The sequence below is a fragment of the Gigantopelta aegis genome, chromosome 10 (genome assembly GCF_016097555.1).
Source record: "Gigantopelta aegis isolate Gae_Host chromosome 10, Gae_host_genome, whole genome shotgun sequence".
NCBI lineage: Eukaryota > Metazoa > Mollusca > Gastropoda > Neomphalida > Peltospiridae > Gigantopelta > Gigantopelta aegis.
Window position 1 is genome coordinate 24,808,319 of NC_054708.1, and position 18,001 is coordinate 24,826,319.

The 18,001-nt window shown below is 35.2% G+C and overlaps 1 protein-coding gene across 2 annotated transcripts; it reads left to right on the plus strand.

The window, feature by feature from the left end:
• The first annotated feature begins 1,287 nt into the window (after window positions 1-1,287).
• On the plus strand, window positions 1,288-17,798 carry LOC121384586 (G-protein coupled receptor GRL101-like). 2 transcript variants are annotated; one of them, XM_041515045.1, is made up of 8 exons: window positions 1,288-1,933; window positions 2,763-2,979; window positions 3,607-3,694; window positions 4,832-5,001; window positions 6,505-6,651; window positions 11,620-11,747; window positions 12,859-13,085; window positions 16,488-17,798. In XM_041515045.1, exons 3-7 carry the CDS (start codon window positions 3,651-3,653, stop codon window positions 12,991-12,993), a joined length of 624 nt encoding a protein of 207 aa, XP_041370979.1. In that variant the 5' UTR covers window positions 1,288-1,933; window positions 2,763-2,979; window positions 3,607-3,650; the 3' UTR covers window positions 12,994-13,085; window positions 16,488-17,798. The 2 variants fall into 2 exon arrangements, with proteins under 2 accessions (XP_041370979.1, XP_041370978.1); XM_041515044.1 differs by lacking the exons at window positions 12,859-13,085; window positions 16,488-17,798 and adding an exon at window positions 8,478-10,022 and having other exon boundaries at window positions 11,620-11,749.
• Window positions 17,799-18,001: the final 203 nt, after the last annotated feature.

The window sequence follows — 18,001 nt, forward strand, 5'->3', positions numbered from 1 at the left end:
ATTTACTTATTAATATAGTAATAAACAAATAAATAAATAAATAAATACACAAATAATAATAATAGACCTGTGGTCATCTATTTGGTATAATCCAACCTTTAACAGTTTGCTGATATTATAGACGTTTATTTTAGGGTAGAACGTGAAGAATAATTAGACAAGTACATGATGCTGGTGTTATTAATTATATTCATTTCGTCTGCTGTTGTGTGGTTGTTTGGTAAGAATGGCCGACATCTTGAATTAAAAATATGAGACTTATCCACGTGATTCAGAGTGCGTGACTAAACTTGTCTTTAACAGTGGAACATGGTGAATCAATATCCAAACTCAAACTCAGGGCATATAACAGTGGATGCATGCGGTAGTTAAGATCGTAGAATATTTAGGAAAACAAAAGAGTATACAAATAAATTCATGTACGTATAAATGATCTATTTTCATATTTATTGAATCTAATTTTCAAAATAAAAGTAATTAAAATAACCATATGTCTACTTCAATATGTACATAATTACTAATTTAATGCAACAAATTGACTGTTTATCCGTAAGTATTGCATACAATGGGACTTAGCCCCATAGTTCGATCAAAGTGCTCGGTGAAAAATGGCGGTTGTGCTTGTTTACCCAACCACTATAAAACACGATGATAGTACTAATACTATTTTGTGTTTTAAAGAGTATTTCACAGGCACGGCGGAAGCAAGTCGACATTGGTTTGCTGACTGAAATCGAGGGTGCAAAGCAATGTTTCTGCGGGTTTCCAGTGTATGCTCCACCTAAAATGTTCAAAACTTGATGTCCTAAAATGTAATTTCCTGCATTCTACAAGGGAAATTCATTTCTGCCTTAAGACATACCGATAATATTTTTGATTTTGAATTATTGGGGGGGGGGGGGGGGGGGGGGGGGGGGGCTAGACCCCATGTCCCCCGCCCTTCTCCGCAATGCCTGTATATTTTGGGGACATCGATGCGATCCCCTTGTTATATGTTAAAACGTATGAGAGATTTTGTAATATTTATTTTTACTAGATACATTTATATATTTCCGGTCACTGGCCAAACATATAGGTCAGGTGGCATACTTTCGATTCGACTAGAGTATTTCAGGCCATATTTTCAATAGCGTACTCTTATAAATAATTACATTTTAAGTCAATCTAAGATAATCTTCATTTATATTGTCATTTTAATACACTTCATTTAATTATTTATTTTATTTTATTTTATTTATTTATTTATTTTATTTTATTTTTTCGGAGGGGGGTGGGAGGGGGGGGTGATAGGCGGAGAACAATACATGTTGCAATGGCTACAAGTTTAGCACAGTTCGATTAAAGCTGTAAATGCGTGTCTTTTATTTTACAGAAACTGGAAATAACACAGTCGAAAAATGTCTTACGGACCCCATTGATATCACACGTATTGTAGATGGGGACATAACGGAATGACAGGGAATATTGCACGCTATACATAATCTGCTACCTTACTTTGGCAACAAAAGAGTTGGGCTTTTATCTTTTAACACTAATAAGGTTATCCAAATAGATAACAAAATGTATAAAACTCATTCAGCATTTACCAATTCGTTACAAAGGGTATCACTTGTAAATGGTAATTTCACCTTAGCAGACGCTCTCAGTGAAACCCTAACTACACAAATGGCACTGGCCAATGGAAGGAGAATCAATGGTCTAGGCATTGTAATAGTTATAGCCACCGAATTATCAGAAAAAGAAGTTGATTTGGCGGCCAACAAAGCAGAAGAACTTCGTGAAGATGGCATCTACGTCGTTGCCGTATCATTACATAATGGTACAGAGTTTACAAAGATTACTGGCAGTGAAGAAACCGTGTTTAAATTTGGCATAGAAGGAGATAACACAGTATCATCATTTGGACAAAACTTTGCACTTTTAGTTTGTAAAGGTTTGTATTTAAAATAGTTTTAAGTCCATTTGATATTGTTTGAGCGATAAACTATATCGTAAAAAGTTAGTGTTCACTGAAGTCCTGCATTAGTAGGCTGCCTGAGCCCTTCAGTTTATTCACTGTCATGGATATGAAATCTGTCTATTAATATTACTGAAGCACTGTCAAACCTTTATGTAGATGTCATGAAGATGATGAAGGTGAAGATACAGATTAATCAAAACACCTACTACTACTACTCTTATCTAACGGATACGAATGTATTATCATTTCTTACATATCCTCAAAAACAGTTTTTAAGCAAATTGTAACATATTTTTCGACTAAAATATATATATTTACAACCCTTTACACTTGTAGCTGACTTCCGCGTCACAGATACATGATTGTCAGGTTAACTGTACGTCACAAGGTAATCGATTCCCATTCTGTTGATTTTCACTGGATATATGGCATTGATGACCTGGACATCACCTAGGAGCAGCTAGTCGTATGTCTTGAAATTGTTAACACACGTACGTGTGTAAACAGGGTATGTGTTATCATAAATAACGCATGGTGTTCTTACCAACGGGTGTGTAAGACAATTAAATTAAGTTGAATTCAACTGAATTAAATTAAATTATGAAATTAAATTACTTTCAGATTAGATCATTTTATTTTGTTTAAAAATACCAAAAACATAATAACACACAAACATACAACATTTCCCAGGAAATATAAATATGGCACTTGTTAGTGGCTAAAATGTTTGCTGCCTTACATATATGATCATTGACATTCTGTTGTGTAAAACCTCACTAAACATTAATTGTAATTGATTCAGCATGTGATTCGTCATGGAACTACTACGAAGGGAATTGCTACAGACTGTATACAGCAGATGAGGGGAAGTCGTCCATCAAGTACGGCTACAGTGGAATCCGCTGGATGAATGCAAGAAAGAAGTGTGCAGAACACGGCAGTCACCTCGTATCAATCAATGATGCAATGGAAGAGAATTTTTTATTACATCATGTCGTAAAGAGAGAAGATCCATATAGGTAAGCTCAGAGACTGCCGTCTGGTTGATTTCATTGGAACTGCACCAGGAAAGAGGAGTATTATATCCTAATTGATGTGTACATAGAAGATTCGTCATGAGTATTTTTAATATGGAAAATATCAACCGAGTCTATGTTAATCGGTATTTGCCGAGGCTTTGCCGAAACAAATACCGATTAACTAGACGAGGTTGATATTTCACATATTAAAAAACACAAGTAGCGAATTATATTTATCCTATAACACTTCTAAAATAACATTGTAATTCAACTTTTAGAAAATCACAATAATAAAGTCCCCATCATCGGTAATATGACGTCATCACGATTGGGACAAATAACTTTGACGTCACGCATTTTAACTAAATCTTTGAACACGTTACGCTCAGGTATACATGTCTTGTACGTTTGTAAACAAATGACCCATTCACAGCAAGGCATTGCCCAAATACCTTGTAAATTTGCATGCCATTATTAACCGGGTTAATACACTAAATTATCACATGGGTTTATGACGTGGATATCAATGGTAAGTTATAGGATAAAATATGTTGTATAGCATTGTGTACAATATGTTATATATTATAGCATTGCAGCACCTGAAGAATCATGTTATATAATTTGCAGGGCTAAAGCGATCTGACAACACTTTCTCGAAACAATATCAAGGCATGTATAGGTGGACTGATGGAAAACCACCCAGGTTTGTGAAATGGTAAGAACTGAACCTATTTTAAAAACATATTTTCTTCTTCCACTTCTTCATTTCTTCTTTCTTCTTCTTCTTCGTCTTCTTCTTCTTCTTCTTCTTCTTCTTTATTTCTTCTTATTTTTTCTTCTTCTTAATTACATACTAATAAGAGGCTATATGGTGTAACAAGTTTGTTTTGCAATAGTAGCATGGGTCTTTTTAACATCCATTGGATAGAGATCTGTACGTATTTGATAAGAAAGTATATGTCAATTCTGATTTTGATGCAACTTGTACACAACCATTTAGAAGAACCTGCAAGTCAGTTATTGTACACTATTATCTAAAAGCTTGCACACGTAATCATATATTTGGATCTTTGGGATGTGATCATTTTCCACGGCTGAGCTTAGGTTAGTCTTACAACATTCAGTCTAATAACACACACTATTTATTATTTCATTCTGTCAGATTCTATCATTGCAAGCACAGTAGACAATTATTTTATGCAAACTTTATTCGACATACGGAAGACAACGGATTTTTAAACAAGACCCATTACAACAGAGGCAAAATCAAAAACCCAATAAAAGAAGCGAAAATGGGATCATGAGTGATACATATTATACTTAACTTCATATACGATATTTCCGCTTCCTATTTATTGCACGAGTTCATTTTGTGCAAACATATATGCCACGAGGCCGCGTAGCGGTCGATTGGTATGTTCTTGCGCAAAATAAACTCGTGCAATAAACAGGAAGCGAAAAACAACGTATATTTTAGTTCTGTATGTATTACATACCTTCTTTAATTTTGTACAAACACGGTTTTTAATTTAACGTCATAACTATACTTTCGTAAAGCTATTTATCAATCCTCCTTTCATGGGTTTACTTAACTTTAAAGATCATTCTCAGATGCAAACGTGTGTAAACTGTCACATACGCCAGTAATACAACGGCGCAAACTCCAGTTAAAATAAGAAGGGAATTCCCCATTTACAAGTTTCCAGATCGCACATATATGTGATACAAGATAAGTCACACGGTTTGAAAATGTCTGTGTCACTATAGTAAGATTGAATAGGTATGTAATAAAAATAATTCGAATATTCCATTATCCGGGTTAATAAAATAGCTACCAATATCATGTTTTCAGGAAGGCGATAGATCCACAGACAAAACAGTCAGACGGTGCTGCAGTGGAGTCCTGCGTGACATGGACGACCTACGGTAATGTGTCCTGGTGGGAGAACGTTGGGTGTGGAGACCCCATTGGAAAAGGATTCGTATGTGAAACCAAAGCAAGAAACAATACAGAACAGTTGGGTATGTTGTTTTGTTCAAGGGAAGAATATTATGCATGTACATAGAGAATGCTACATTAGTGGCCGTTAGATGCCATTTACTTTAAAAACAGTGGATTTAAAATGTATTTATGGAGCCAAAGCGAGTTTAGTACGTTTTTAAACAACGAGTTGTAAGATAAATGGTATATAACGAACACTAATGTATTATTCTATTTCTTACATATGTTGCAAATGTTAACATCTTTTTCGACTAAAGGTTGTGTACAGCCCTTTCACTTGTAGCTAACTTACGCGGCACCGACAAATGATTGTCAGGTTAACTCTACGTCACAGTGTAATAGATTTCGATCGTGCCGTTTTTTAATGGATGTATGACATTGCTGACCAGGTCATCTCCTATGAGCAGCCAGTCGTAAGTTTTGAAATTGTCAACACATACATATGTAAACAAGTATGTGTTATCAAAAATAACGCATGGTCTTCTAACCAATGGGTGTGTGAGAAATAATTTTCTTGCACACCCGTTGGTGAGAACATCGTTAGTTATAACAGTTTAAAGACATACGATTGACTGCTCCTAGGTGATGATCAGGTCACCAGTGTCATACCATGAAATAAGCACGGTCGAATCGATCACTCTGTGACGTACAGTTAACCTGAAATTGTCTTGTCAGATACTGTTTATGTTACAAGGAGTTGTTTAAAAATGTATCCAACGAGCGAAACTGGATACGTTTTTAAAGGCGCAGACCCTAGTTTCAGCCCGTAAAAATGGACACTAAGTTTAGTTAATCTACAAACCTGCAACACACATTTGGATATGGTTATAACAGAGAGAAGCTGAAGACTGTGATGTTTAAACAGGGAAATACCGTCTAAAATAACTAGAGCTTGTCTTATTAACCACTTCTCCTTAGACGAACGTGCGTTTTTAAAAACTAGGGTGTGTCGCTTTAACTCTTTATAAGATAATCGATATCTAACGGCTGCTTATGTAGTATAATCTATACAATGACTGACATAAACACAAATGTTTTGTTGCAAACCATCTCTTGACAAATGGATTAATGAATGAAAAATGTAATGACTGAATAAATTAATGAATGCATGCATGAATGAAGGAGTGCATGAATGAATGAATGAATGAATGAATGAATGAATGAATGAATATTTTTTTAACGACTCCCCATCACAAAAGTACACATCAGCTATTGGGTGTCGCATGGTAAGTATATGAAACTATTATTTATATAATTATGTAAAACCACAGTGTAAGGAGCTGTGGGGAAAAGGAATAATACAATACATAAATCAATACAAGGTATATGTTAAAACTTTGTACAGAAATCAAATGGATTAATTATATCAGAAATGTTCATTCTGGAGACAAATTAACAGCAGAAAATATAATTGTTTTCCAAAAGAATGCATTTTAAATATACTAGTATTGATATATATATATATATATTGCATATACTGCACATTTACCTTGTGATATAAACTTGATATTTTCCAAAAACAGGCAGCCCGGTAGTTCATGCGTCGACTCGTGCACCACCCTTAGATGGACTCTTTAACTGCAGCAATGGTGAAATCATCTGGAAATCTAGGACGTGTGACGGACATCCTGACTGCTTTGACGGAAGTCATGAACAGAGATGTGGTTACCGTAGTTATTATTATATTTCTCTCTTACTTTATAATGTGCTTAGAAATAAACGTAACACAGGGCTTCTCAATTATGGTAGCCCCACTCCCATAGCTAATGATTTTCAATGTCGGGCTACTAAATAACTACAGTTGTCATGCTCGACGGCTAATCAATTTGAGGGTCAATTGTTGCAGTGAAGTCTATTTTGTAATTATGAATATCCACCCCAGCCCATCCCAACGTTATTGTGTTTAAGCTCCATCTCCCTCTTTTGGTGGCATATCCGATTATTACTATTATTTAGTAAAATTGTATTAACTTAAAGTAAAATAGGGCTAGTTAATTGTTAATCACGACTAGTAATGTTTTTAATCACCGATCCCATGGCTAGTGGATTAAAGGAAATCCTAGAATGAATGAATGAATGAATGAATGAATGAATGAATGTTTAACGACACCCCAGCACGAAAAATACATCGGCTATTGGGTGTGAAACTATGGTAAATGCAACAACAATGTGATGATCAACATCAATATAAAAATTCAACAGTTCAATTAAAACACGGTGTAAAGAACTGTGCACAAATACAAATATCACAGATATATAAAATTAAAATTTAGAGTAAAATTCAGTATCGCGTAAAAATTGCAATAAAAGTTCTGGATGGAATCGAAAGGATTCCATCACAGTTCGTGGTCCAAATATATCTTTTCGAATTTCTTTCAGAAACGGACACTCCACCAAAATGTGACGCACAGTCAGAGTACACTGACAGTGCTCACACTGAGGTGGAGGATCTTTCTTTAAGATAAATGAATGGGTCAAGTAAGTATGACCGATGCGGGCACGACACAAGACTATTTCATCCTTCCTGCACTGCCTATAGGAGGACTGCCACTCTCCCAAGACTGGTTTGATAGCATGAAGCTTGTTAGCAACCTCACCGTCCCAATCACATTGCAAAGTCGAAAAGATAAATTGGTTGATACAATATTTAAAATCAGTATACGGTACACCAACCCTGGCATGAGGCAAATCCAAAGCAGACTTCGCAGCAGAATATACCTTTTCACTACCTCTGATGCCAACATGGCTGGGAACCCAACAAAATACAACATCTTTATTGGCAATAGATAAAAAGACGCACTTTCGTATCACCATCCCAATTAAGGGATGGTCCAGCTTCATATTGCGCAAAGCTTGGAGACACGAAAGTGAGTCAGTAAAAACAATAAATTTGGATGCTATTGAATCTTTGATTTCTTCTAAGGCTTTAATGACTGCCCAAACTTCAGCACTAAAGATTGATGCCGAGTCAGGCAGTCACATGGAAATGATAGTGTCTGATGGAAAGACTGTAGCACAAGCCACAGAATTCCCATCCCGTGATCCATCTGTATACACAGGAATGTAATCACGGTACTTGTCTTGAATTTCCATGAAAAACTGTTTATATACAACAGCATCTGTACGATCTTTCTTCAGATGCACCAGATCAAACACAAGTTTAGGTGGTGTAATACACCAGGGTTGTGAAACAAAATATGAATCAGTGTCAGTTAAATCAATGTTGGAAAGCGACAAAAAGCACTTAATGCTAAGACCAAATGTACGAATAGCATTTAGCCTTGCATCAAACAACTTCATATATTTGTTATCAAACACCGCATCATGTGTTGGATGTTTTGGTAAAGATTTAATCTTGGCAGCATACTGCAGAGAAAGCTTGGCACGTCTATCCATGAGGCAGTCTTCATTTTTGGAGTAAGTATATTTTTCGATATTTCTGTAAAATGTTGTAGGACGCTGATTTAACCATGATGTAAGATATATTCCATTTCAGACAAGTACCAATGTCCCGGCTACTTTAGATGTAGAAAGAGCACGACGTGTATCCGTTTGCAGGATGTGTGTAATAACAACGTTGACTGTCCTCAGGGCGATGATGAGATGCCATGTGGTTTCAGGTGTCCCTCTACTTGTAACTGTACTGGTTCTGTCTTTCGATGTCTAGGAAATTTTTGGAGTAATGCAACATTTGGATCGTTAACACGAAAGCTACACTTGTCCTTTTCCAATCTCGACCAGCTTACAGACATAAGCTTTCAAGGACTGCCGAGCTTATCAAACTGTCACATTCAAAATTTAAAGTGGAAATTTTGGGAACTAAAGAATTTGATGTCATTATATCTGAGTTACAATACTATAAGCCACCTGAAAGGGAATGCATTTCGGGGATTGCACAATTTAAGACTCCTTGATTTGTCGGAAAACAGGTATTTAACCACAATTGAGATTGGTGCTTTTGATGATCTTCAACGCTTGACTGAACTTCAATTGCATTACACTGGAATCGAGAAACTTCAAAGATTGTTGTTATTTACACTATCAAACCTCCTCAGTCTAAATATTTCGTACTCTAAATTACAATATATTGAAGATCATACTTTTAAAAATCAAACATCAGTGAAATATTTATATCTTGATCAAACCAAAATATCAGACTTTGGACAGTACATATTTAATGGCATAGATGATTTTGAAATCCTTCGAGCAGGTATCTTCACGCTCTGCTGCCCAAGTGTCAGACCATCTTCTGTTGAAGATGATAAATGTTTTGCTCCACAAGATGAATTCTCGTCGTGTGAAGATCTGATGCAAAACAATGTACTGCGTGTGTTTATTTGGATTCTTGGAGTAGCTGCACTTACTGGAAATAGTTTGACAATTATTTACAGACTGTGTATCGATAAATCATCGTTATCAAAAGGATGTGGCTATTTCATTTTAAATTTAGTATTTTCAGATTTTTTCATGGGAGTGTACATGATTTTCATTGGAACAGCAGATATGCTTTATCGAGGGAAGTATCTTTGGTATGGAAATATCTGGAAACAGAGCCCATGGTGCAAAATTGCCGGATTTCTCTCAACTTTGTCATCTGAAGTATCTACAATGCTAATCTGCCTCATAACTCTCGACCGTTTGTTAGCAATAAAGTTTCCGTTTGGACAGATTAGATTCAATAAAAAGTCATACATTATTGCTTGTGTGTTTGCCTGGTTGTTAGGCATGGTGATGGCTTTGGTACCTCTTCTACCTGCAACAAGCCACTGGAATCTCTATGGCCGTAACAGCGTTTGTCTCGCTGTACCTCTTTCAAGAGATAGGGCACCAGGTTGGCAGTATTCGACTAGCATCTTCTTGGGATTCAACCTTTTTGCAGTTACGTTCATTGCTGTTGCACAAGTCGTCATCTATCGAGTGATGAAAAGTGTTTCAATTGTAAAGGATAAGAAGCGACTGACTCGATAACGTGCTGTTGCTCGGAAACTCAGTCTGGTAGTATTAACTGATTTCGCCTGCTGGTTTCCAGTCGTCATTATTGGTATGTATCATTTATTTATTGTAGACTCACTAGAATGCAAACATTTCCATATTTGTGGAAGATGATGTTAAATGTATTTAAATCAGTACACGTTTTAGAAGGGAAAATGCATATTGTATTGGTTTAGATCAGTTTAAAAGCAGGAAACCAAATGGGTCAGGCATGCCTTCACAATCTTATTTGACGAGCCTGCACCCTGATCTCGCTTCAGCCTAAATCAATGAATTACAAAATCACAGTCATGCAGATCTAGGAAATATTTATCGGAAGTGAGTACTTGGGAAAACTTGTCAAAAGGGTATCCCGATGGGAAACAAATTAAATGAGGAATAAAGGGTAACTTGAGTAATTTAGGGGGGCTCCTCTGGGAATTACCTACTGTTCTTCGGCGGCTATGTCTATTCATTTTAATGACGCAATAGCTATTGCCACCAAATTGAAACATTAACTTTTTTTTTTATCTGAAACGCCGATAAGATATGCGTCATAAACACTGTTGAATTAATTAGTTTTGCATATACATTATTGATCGGTTTTATTCATCAATGTTCGATTGTATTCGTAAGCGAAATTAGTGTAATTCAAAACCCTGGGACGATATTCCAGAAACCATCATTATGTGTAACGGCATTGTTAATTAATGACTGTTTCTATGTTATTAAAAGAGTCTTTATAGATGTCGTTAGCCTACAATATCACTATATTAGTAGTGTAATATATTGCATGTCTTTACAATCAAGCATTTCAGATAGCGCGTATTCAAGAAGTATTTTAGGGGGGACCGAGAACCAAGCATATCATGAATCAACATAAAATGCTATTTTCAACATGTAACATATAAAATTGTTTGTTTAATTAGTAACAGTAACTCTAGCAAACCAAATTCAATGTGGGTAAACAAGAGATATCGATACGGTGATTATCTTTGTTACCACATACTTCAAATTACACAATATCGCGTTTGGGAACATTGTGGTCACGTTGTTGGCATGCTGTTTTGCGTCTCACTTTTTAAATTATTTCAGTGTGTTTTTATTAACAGCAAGTCATAGTCATCTTCAAACATCATTGAGGTTAACACGTGTCTTGCCATTTGAAAGTGTTATATTCCTTTCCTGGTAATCTACTACATCTTAGTAGATTAACATGAAACATTCTTGTCATTATACACTTGCATAATGATTTATAAGTATAAATTATGAATCTTTGCATATATTTTTTAAAATTCTAACTGCTTTATGAGAATCAGCATAATATTGCTTAAATTGATCAATATGTAGTTATCAATCTGTTTGCCCTCAATTCTCTAATTTGTGTCCAGCTCAGTAAAGGAAAATAATGTTGATAAGAAGAACAGATTTCATGTCGGTGAAGATATCGGTATTCTATTTTATTTAGCTCTTTTTTTTTTGGGGGGGGGGGGGGGGGGGGGGGGGGGGGGGGGTATTTTTCTCATGTGTTCCGAATATGAAGATAGACATAGTCCTTTAACAAAGTACTTAAGTTTGACACCCACTAACCGATGTATTGTTCGTGCTGGGGTGTTATTAAACATTCATTCATGTATAGTAAAAGTATTTATATTTATAATTTTCAGGACTAGCAGCACTCGGTGGAGTTCCTATTGCTGGAGAGATTTATGCCTGGACAGCTGTTTTCATATTGCCAGTCAATTCGGCTCTCAACCCATTGCTGTACACCTTGTCAGCTTATAGGCAGAAACGGGTAATCATATAGTGTGTAGCATAGTCCCTAAGATCGTCGGAATTAGGGGTTGTTTGTTTTTTTGTCTTTTTGTGGCACTCTTGCTTTGTTTTCCATTTCTTACTGTAGTATCTTACCAAATGTTACGTATCATACATAAATGAACTGAACATATATATAGATATATAGATAGATAGTAATGTTCAAGCACGCTGTCCTGGGTACCCGCCCCAGCTATCTGGACTGTGTCCAAGATGGTGGTTTTGTGGTTAGTTGTTAGTAGTTATTGAGATAGATGTCTGTGTAGTGTCCAACCACCTACCAACTGCATGGAGCTGTTACCGGATTCGAACCCAGTACCTACCAACCTTACGTCTGATTGTATAACTAGAACTTTGACATATTAAAACTAGGTGCACGATACTACGAGTATAATTTCGCAGGTTTAATTCAATTTCTCTAACCGGTCTTGTGAGTGGCAGTCCTCTAAGAAACAGATCAAGACATTATCGACATATCACTTTAAATTAAATTTGAAGTTTGATTATGACAAAGAGGTTTTTTTCGTTCAGATTCGTAGATTATTGTGGTTGTGAGTCATGGTGGGTTTTTTTTACCTTGGATCCCAGTCTGGAAGTTTGGTAGTAATGCAAATATGAATAAACGTTATTCAGATTTGAGCATTTTCATGTGTGTATATGTGTATCTATATATATATATATATATATATATATATATATATATATATATATATATAGATAGATAGATAGATAGATAGATAGATAGATAGATGGAAGTTTGGTAGTAATGCAAATATGAATAAACGTTATTCAGATTTGAGCATTTTCATGTGTGTATATGTGTATCTATATATATATATATATATATATATATATATATATATATATATATATATATATATATATATATATATAATAGATAGATAGATAGATAGATAGATAGAAAGAATCTATCTATATATCTATCTATACATATGTGTATAACTGGTAACAACATATATTTACAATGTTTATACACCAACGTTTAATAAAATCATGATTCGTTAATTTTGCCCATGATGAATCGTCATTTCAACTCTATAAATGTGTCAACTTTTATATTATTAAATAAGGTTCTGGTGAAGACTGCCCACGGAGGTCAAAACGTGAGAAAAACTTCTTTGTTAGGTGTCCAGAAGATAATATGCAGCAACTCCAGTCATATCTGGAAAGTGCCTCGCCATCTCAGGTGGTTGCCACGATGTTAGCAGTGTTTGAAGCGTTGCCAGTATTACAGGACACTGTCAGAAAACATGACACGCTTACTGGAGAAAACATTTTTATTGGCTGTCTGAACAAGGTTTGGTTTTAGCAACAAATATATCTATAAAAATATCACCTCTCTGTGCCAAGCTAAAACATTTATGGCATATTTAAACTAGCAAAAGTGTTGGAATAATTGGGATATATTTCATCAGCGGGATATCTTAATGCACATATAAAAAGTTACAAAATGAAATAATATATTAATTTGATTGTTTTAAATTATCGTCTGACAAAAATATCTACTCTATTTTCATATTATATTTTAAACGCGTCTATAAATATAAATCTGTAAGATCGACAACCACGAGTTATTCAAAAGTCAATAAAAAAACATCACCGAGCAGTAACATGTACATTATGAGCCATTTAGGTGTAATATCGGTATAATTGTGTTTCACTGAAATACATGTTTGAAGGTACATGTAAATTTCTTTTCTATAGATTGTTGCAATTTGGGCTTTAAACTCCTTTAATTGAATGTACATTATTTTTAACACATGAGAGGCCTTTTAAATAGTACGCAACACTATGTTTTTCAACACTGAGCACCACCTTTCCTTTGCGTCAAAACCTCTAGAGAGGGGGATTTTAAAAACTATGAGCCGATTTCTCGTGCCCGGGTTAGGTAACACCAGGTTATAATATAACCCGGAGTTAACCCTGGGCTACGTAGCACGCTGAAAACCTTAGCCTACACACACAGGTCTGTGGTTTTTCTCATGTTTGTGTTATAGGCGTGTTATGAAAACCACGGGTTATCCATGGGTTACCTGCAGGTCTTCTTCGTTGCAAGGTATGTAAATGATCGCATGCACAATACACGTTACGTTTGCAATAATGACTGAAACGAGGTTGAAAAAAAGGACATTTTTTGTGAAGTTGACAAAACGTTTTTGTTAGAACTTATCCGTGCAAACGTTAAAACCATCGAAAGTAAAAAATCTGATATGAAAACTAATATTGGTAAGTAAAATCTTGGGCATGAAATAATTAAATATTCCGTCACTTAATAGTCAGTCATCGGTTAAAAGATATTTAGGACAACTGAAGGAGTTATGGAAACGGCTAAAATGCAAGGCCAAAAAAGATGTCTGCAAACTTAAGAAACACCAGAAAGAAACCGGAGGAGGCTCGCCTATAAGAGACATTGACGAAACAAGCCAAACAATTCAAGGGATGATTCCTGGTGAATTTATAGACTTAGTAAATCCGTTCGATGACGACAGTGTCCTTCAAGCATCAATACTGCCTACAGAACAGTCGACTAGTGTAACGTAAATATGTTAAAACATTCTTAATCGTCCCCGTTTGCAACATCGACTACACAAAAAGTAACAAAATTATTTTAATAGGTGAAGTTTATATATGCAATAGTTAATACCATCTCCACTATTACCGTTGGAGCGTATGTCCAGTTGACCTTTCATTCGACCAATCACAACCTTACTTGCTAAATCATGCCAGTGATTTGAAAAGAATTTGAAAACATTCGGGATTATGCCGAGGGTATACGAAATGATTCGGGTGAATTACGAAGTATGCCGGAAGCTAATTTCAATATAATACTTTATATAAAATTCGTTTCAAGATGAAAAAAAACCTGTCATGATATAGCCATAAAATCTGTTTATTCTAGTGTACAATCCAGAGTTTATTACTGCACATTTCCCCTGTTTTTTCAATGTTGCCTATTCCATAAATAGTCTCGACCGATATTTTTAGAATTTGTATACTCCCGAATACGTTATCAAAGGCGAAGTGTATTTGGTCGATATTTAAATTGTTATTTATAGATGAAATGTCACCTGGACATGAGAGTCCATGCAATGCTGTTAGATCTACTGGTGAGATCAGTAGAGCTAATTTTAATCAGATTGTAGTTAATAGGTTGGTTACGAAGTTTTTATTACAAAGAAATAAAGAATGATTTTATTCATAAAAGTATTCATTCAAACTAAAACACAGTTAACAGGAGCGGATCAAGTGGAGGGGTCGATGGGATCCAGAACGTCCCTGCTTAATATATATATATATATATATATATATATATATATATATATATATATATATATATATACGTTTTCACTATTTTTAAAGTGGATGTACCTCAAATATACATTTTCTTTTGTTTTGTAACCCTTCGATATTTCCGTGCCAAAATTGCTAAATCTCCAATCGGCAAAACCCACTGAAAAACCAGCTCTATAGCAGGTTTATCGTGCAGTGCATTTGTAACCCGGTGGTAGCCTAGGGTTACCGAAACTTCTGCACGTGAAACTCGCAATAAAAATAACCCGTAGATTAAGCAGAGGGTAACCCGTAGGTTTTCATCACCCACCGATAACCCAGGCATGAGAAATCAGCCCTATATGTCCTGAACTGCAATTCCCTGCATTCTACATGTATACATCATAATCACAAATGCAGGTTCGCATATTTTTAAAAATCGCTTTGAGCAGGGGTGGGGGTTTCACTCCATATGCACAAGTGCATTTCTCTCTCCATATAATTCTGTATCGCTAGACTATGCACTCCCAAAACCACAAGGAATGGGTACCAGACACATACAGTGTCCAATCCCACTGTAAGCGCAAACAAAACATTTTCATAGAAAACAACACAAGTACCATGTTAATAATATAAAATGGCACACATCTTTATAATCTCATAAATGTGAATTTGGTTTATAAATTGGTAACTGTAAATTTACATTAAATGTCTACAAAATACTGATTTAAAATATCACAGAGAACCTTGTTAACATAAAACATATGATGTTAGTGTACTCCAGAGACTAGGACAAGTTCATTTATAAGATTGGTTAACTAGCATAATACGTTGATGGATGTCTTCGGGGACCAATGTATTTCCTAAATGATATGAATGTTCACAGAGTGACAGTAATACCCCAGGTTCATCATCAACGACACATCAGGACAAGGTCAGTGTTATTCAGCATTTGGTTGAAGGTTGGATGACGCGTCTGTAATTGTGTTTAACTACTGAATCATTTAATGCAAATGAAGGACTTCCATATATGATATTTTTGTGATAGACTTTTAGCCTGAGGTTCGTTGCGTTGAAGGATCGATTGGTTCCATAAAGATCGTACCAGGACAAGGGGGATATTTGGTTTTAATGAAGGACACGTCGATTGCTAAATCAAAAGTTGTGGTAAACCTTTTTGTTCAGTAATTGTATAAATGTATATACGATGGTGGTGTTATGGATTGCAGTATAAAATGTAAAAGAGAATGTATCATTCCAATGTTCCCTACCCACCTCATTTTACAATTGTACAAAATTTAAGTGGACAGAATTGGTACCCAACTTGTGAACATCATGTGTTTACCATATTTAGTTTCATTTTCCATTAAAATATATTGTGTCCTGGATTCTGTAGTTATATTTTACACTGAACATATATACTTTTCAGAACGTGAACAGAGTCTGTGTCAACGTGAGTGACACTAGGAGTGGAGATGTTTCTACCATGTCTGAACAGTTGCATAATGTGTGTTCGGTGTTTCAAAACGTGCAGCAGAAATATTAGTTTAAAAATATGAACATTAATATTTTTCGTCACAATTTACACATTAAATTTCGGCAGCATCCAGCAGTCATCACCAGAGGATTGCATATATATATGTGACTGGTTTTTGACCAATATATTATATATATAATGAATATATCTGTATTCTTATTGGTCAAAAACCAGTTACATGGCCCTACGTAAATAGTGATGTTGCCATGAGACGGTCCCACTGGTCCGATCAAAAGTGATATTGCCCTAGGAGATTTAACAAATGGAAATAAATATGGACAAAATTCTACCCAATAAATGTGTAGGTAACGTAACGCAACGTCAACTGCGAATCGGCACTCTCAGGATTTTATGTTACAAAAAAAAGATGCATTTGGAGGTAATCGGTAAATGCTTAGTATAAATGTATGTTCAAATTTATCACATTTTGCTATTGATATGATTTTACACTTTTGCTGGTTATAATGTCTCAAATTTGATTTTTGTCTTGGGAATGTTTAAACTTTTTGTTCCGTATTCCTTTGCTCGTCATACAACGTCATTTCATTACATGACAACACTAAATTCTATCGGTTTTAACGAACAGCGGGAAATTATAAGCATTGGCGTATTCGGATTCTGATAAACAAAGCAGGAATGTACGAGTCTTTATGTATAACATTATGCAATAAAGCAATTATTGACTACATTTCGGGCAATATCATGTTTTATGGACCAAAGAAATTGATATAGAACTCGGTTCATAAAACATGACTTATGACACTAGTAGATGTATATATGACGTTTCTCTAATTAAATGTATGCATAGTGCATGCACACACACACACACACACACACACACACACACACACACACATAGATATATATGTAATTTCGCAGAATCGGCCACTACTTGTATATAATTTATGTTTGTTTTTGAAACACGATATGTAAAGAACAGAGTTAAATGTTGTAGTCTTTTATAAATTCCTTAATTAATATCACTCTACTTGGAACTGAAGAAGCCTATATTTCAATTAATCAGTTTCAAACAACTTCTGCTATTTGTGTTCTGTCGTTCGGTGGTTTAAGTAAACAATACCATTTAGAAATTGATTAGATTTTAGGTTACCATGAGTGTGGATAAACCAAGCCCAATCTCTAGATGTATCTATATTGACAAGGAAATATTCTTAACAATAAGAAACTTGTGGGGGGTTTTGGGGTTGTGTTTTTTTTTTTTTTTTTTTTTTTTTTTTTGGGGGGGGGGGGGTTCTGTGATAAATGAAGTCCACATTTATTGTATGTGCAGTTTATGTCACTTTATTCAACTTTTCAAAATACTGTTGATTACTCTTAAAATAAACTACCGATTTGTGTTTTAACGGACGGTTGTTTGTGTTTAGATAATATATGTTCTTGGTTGT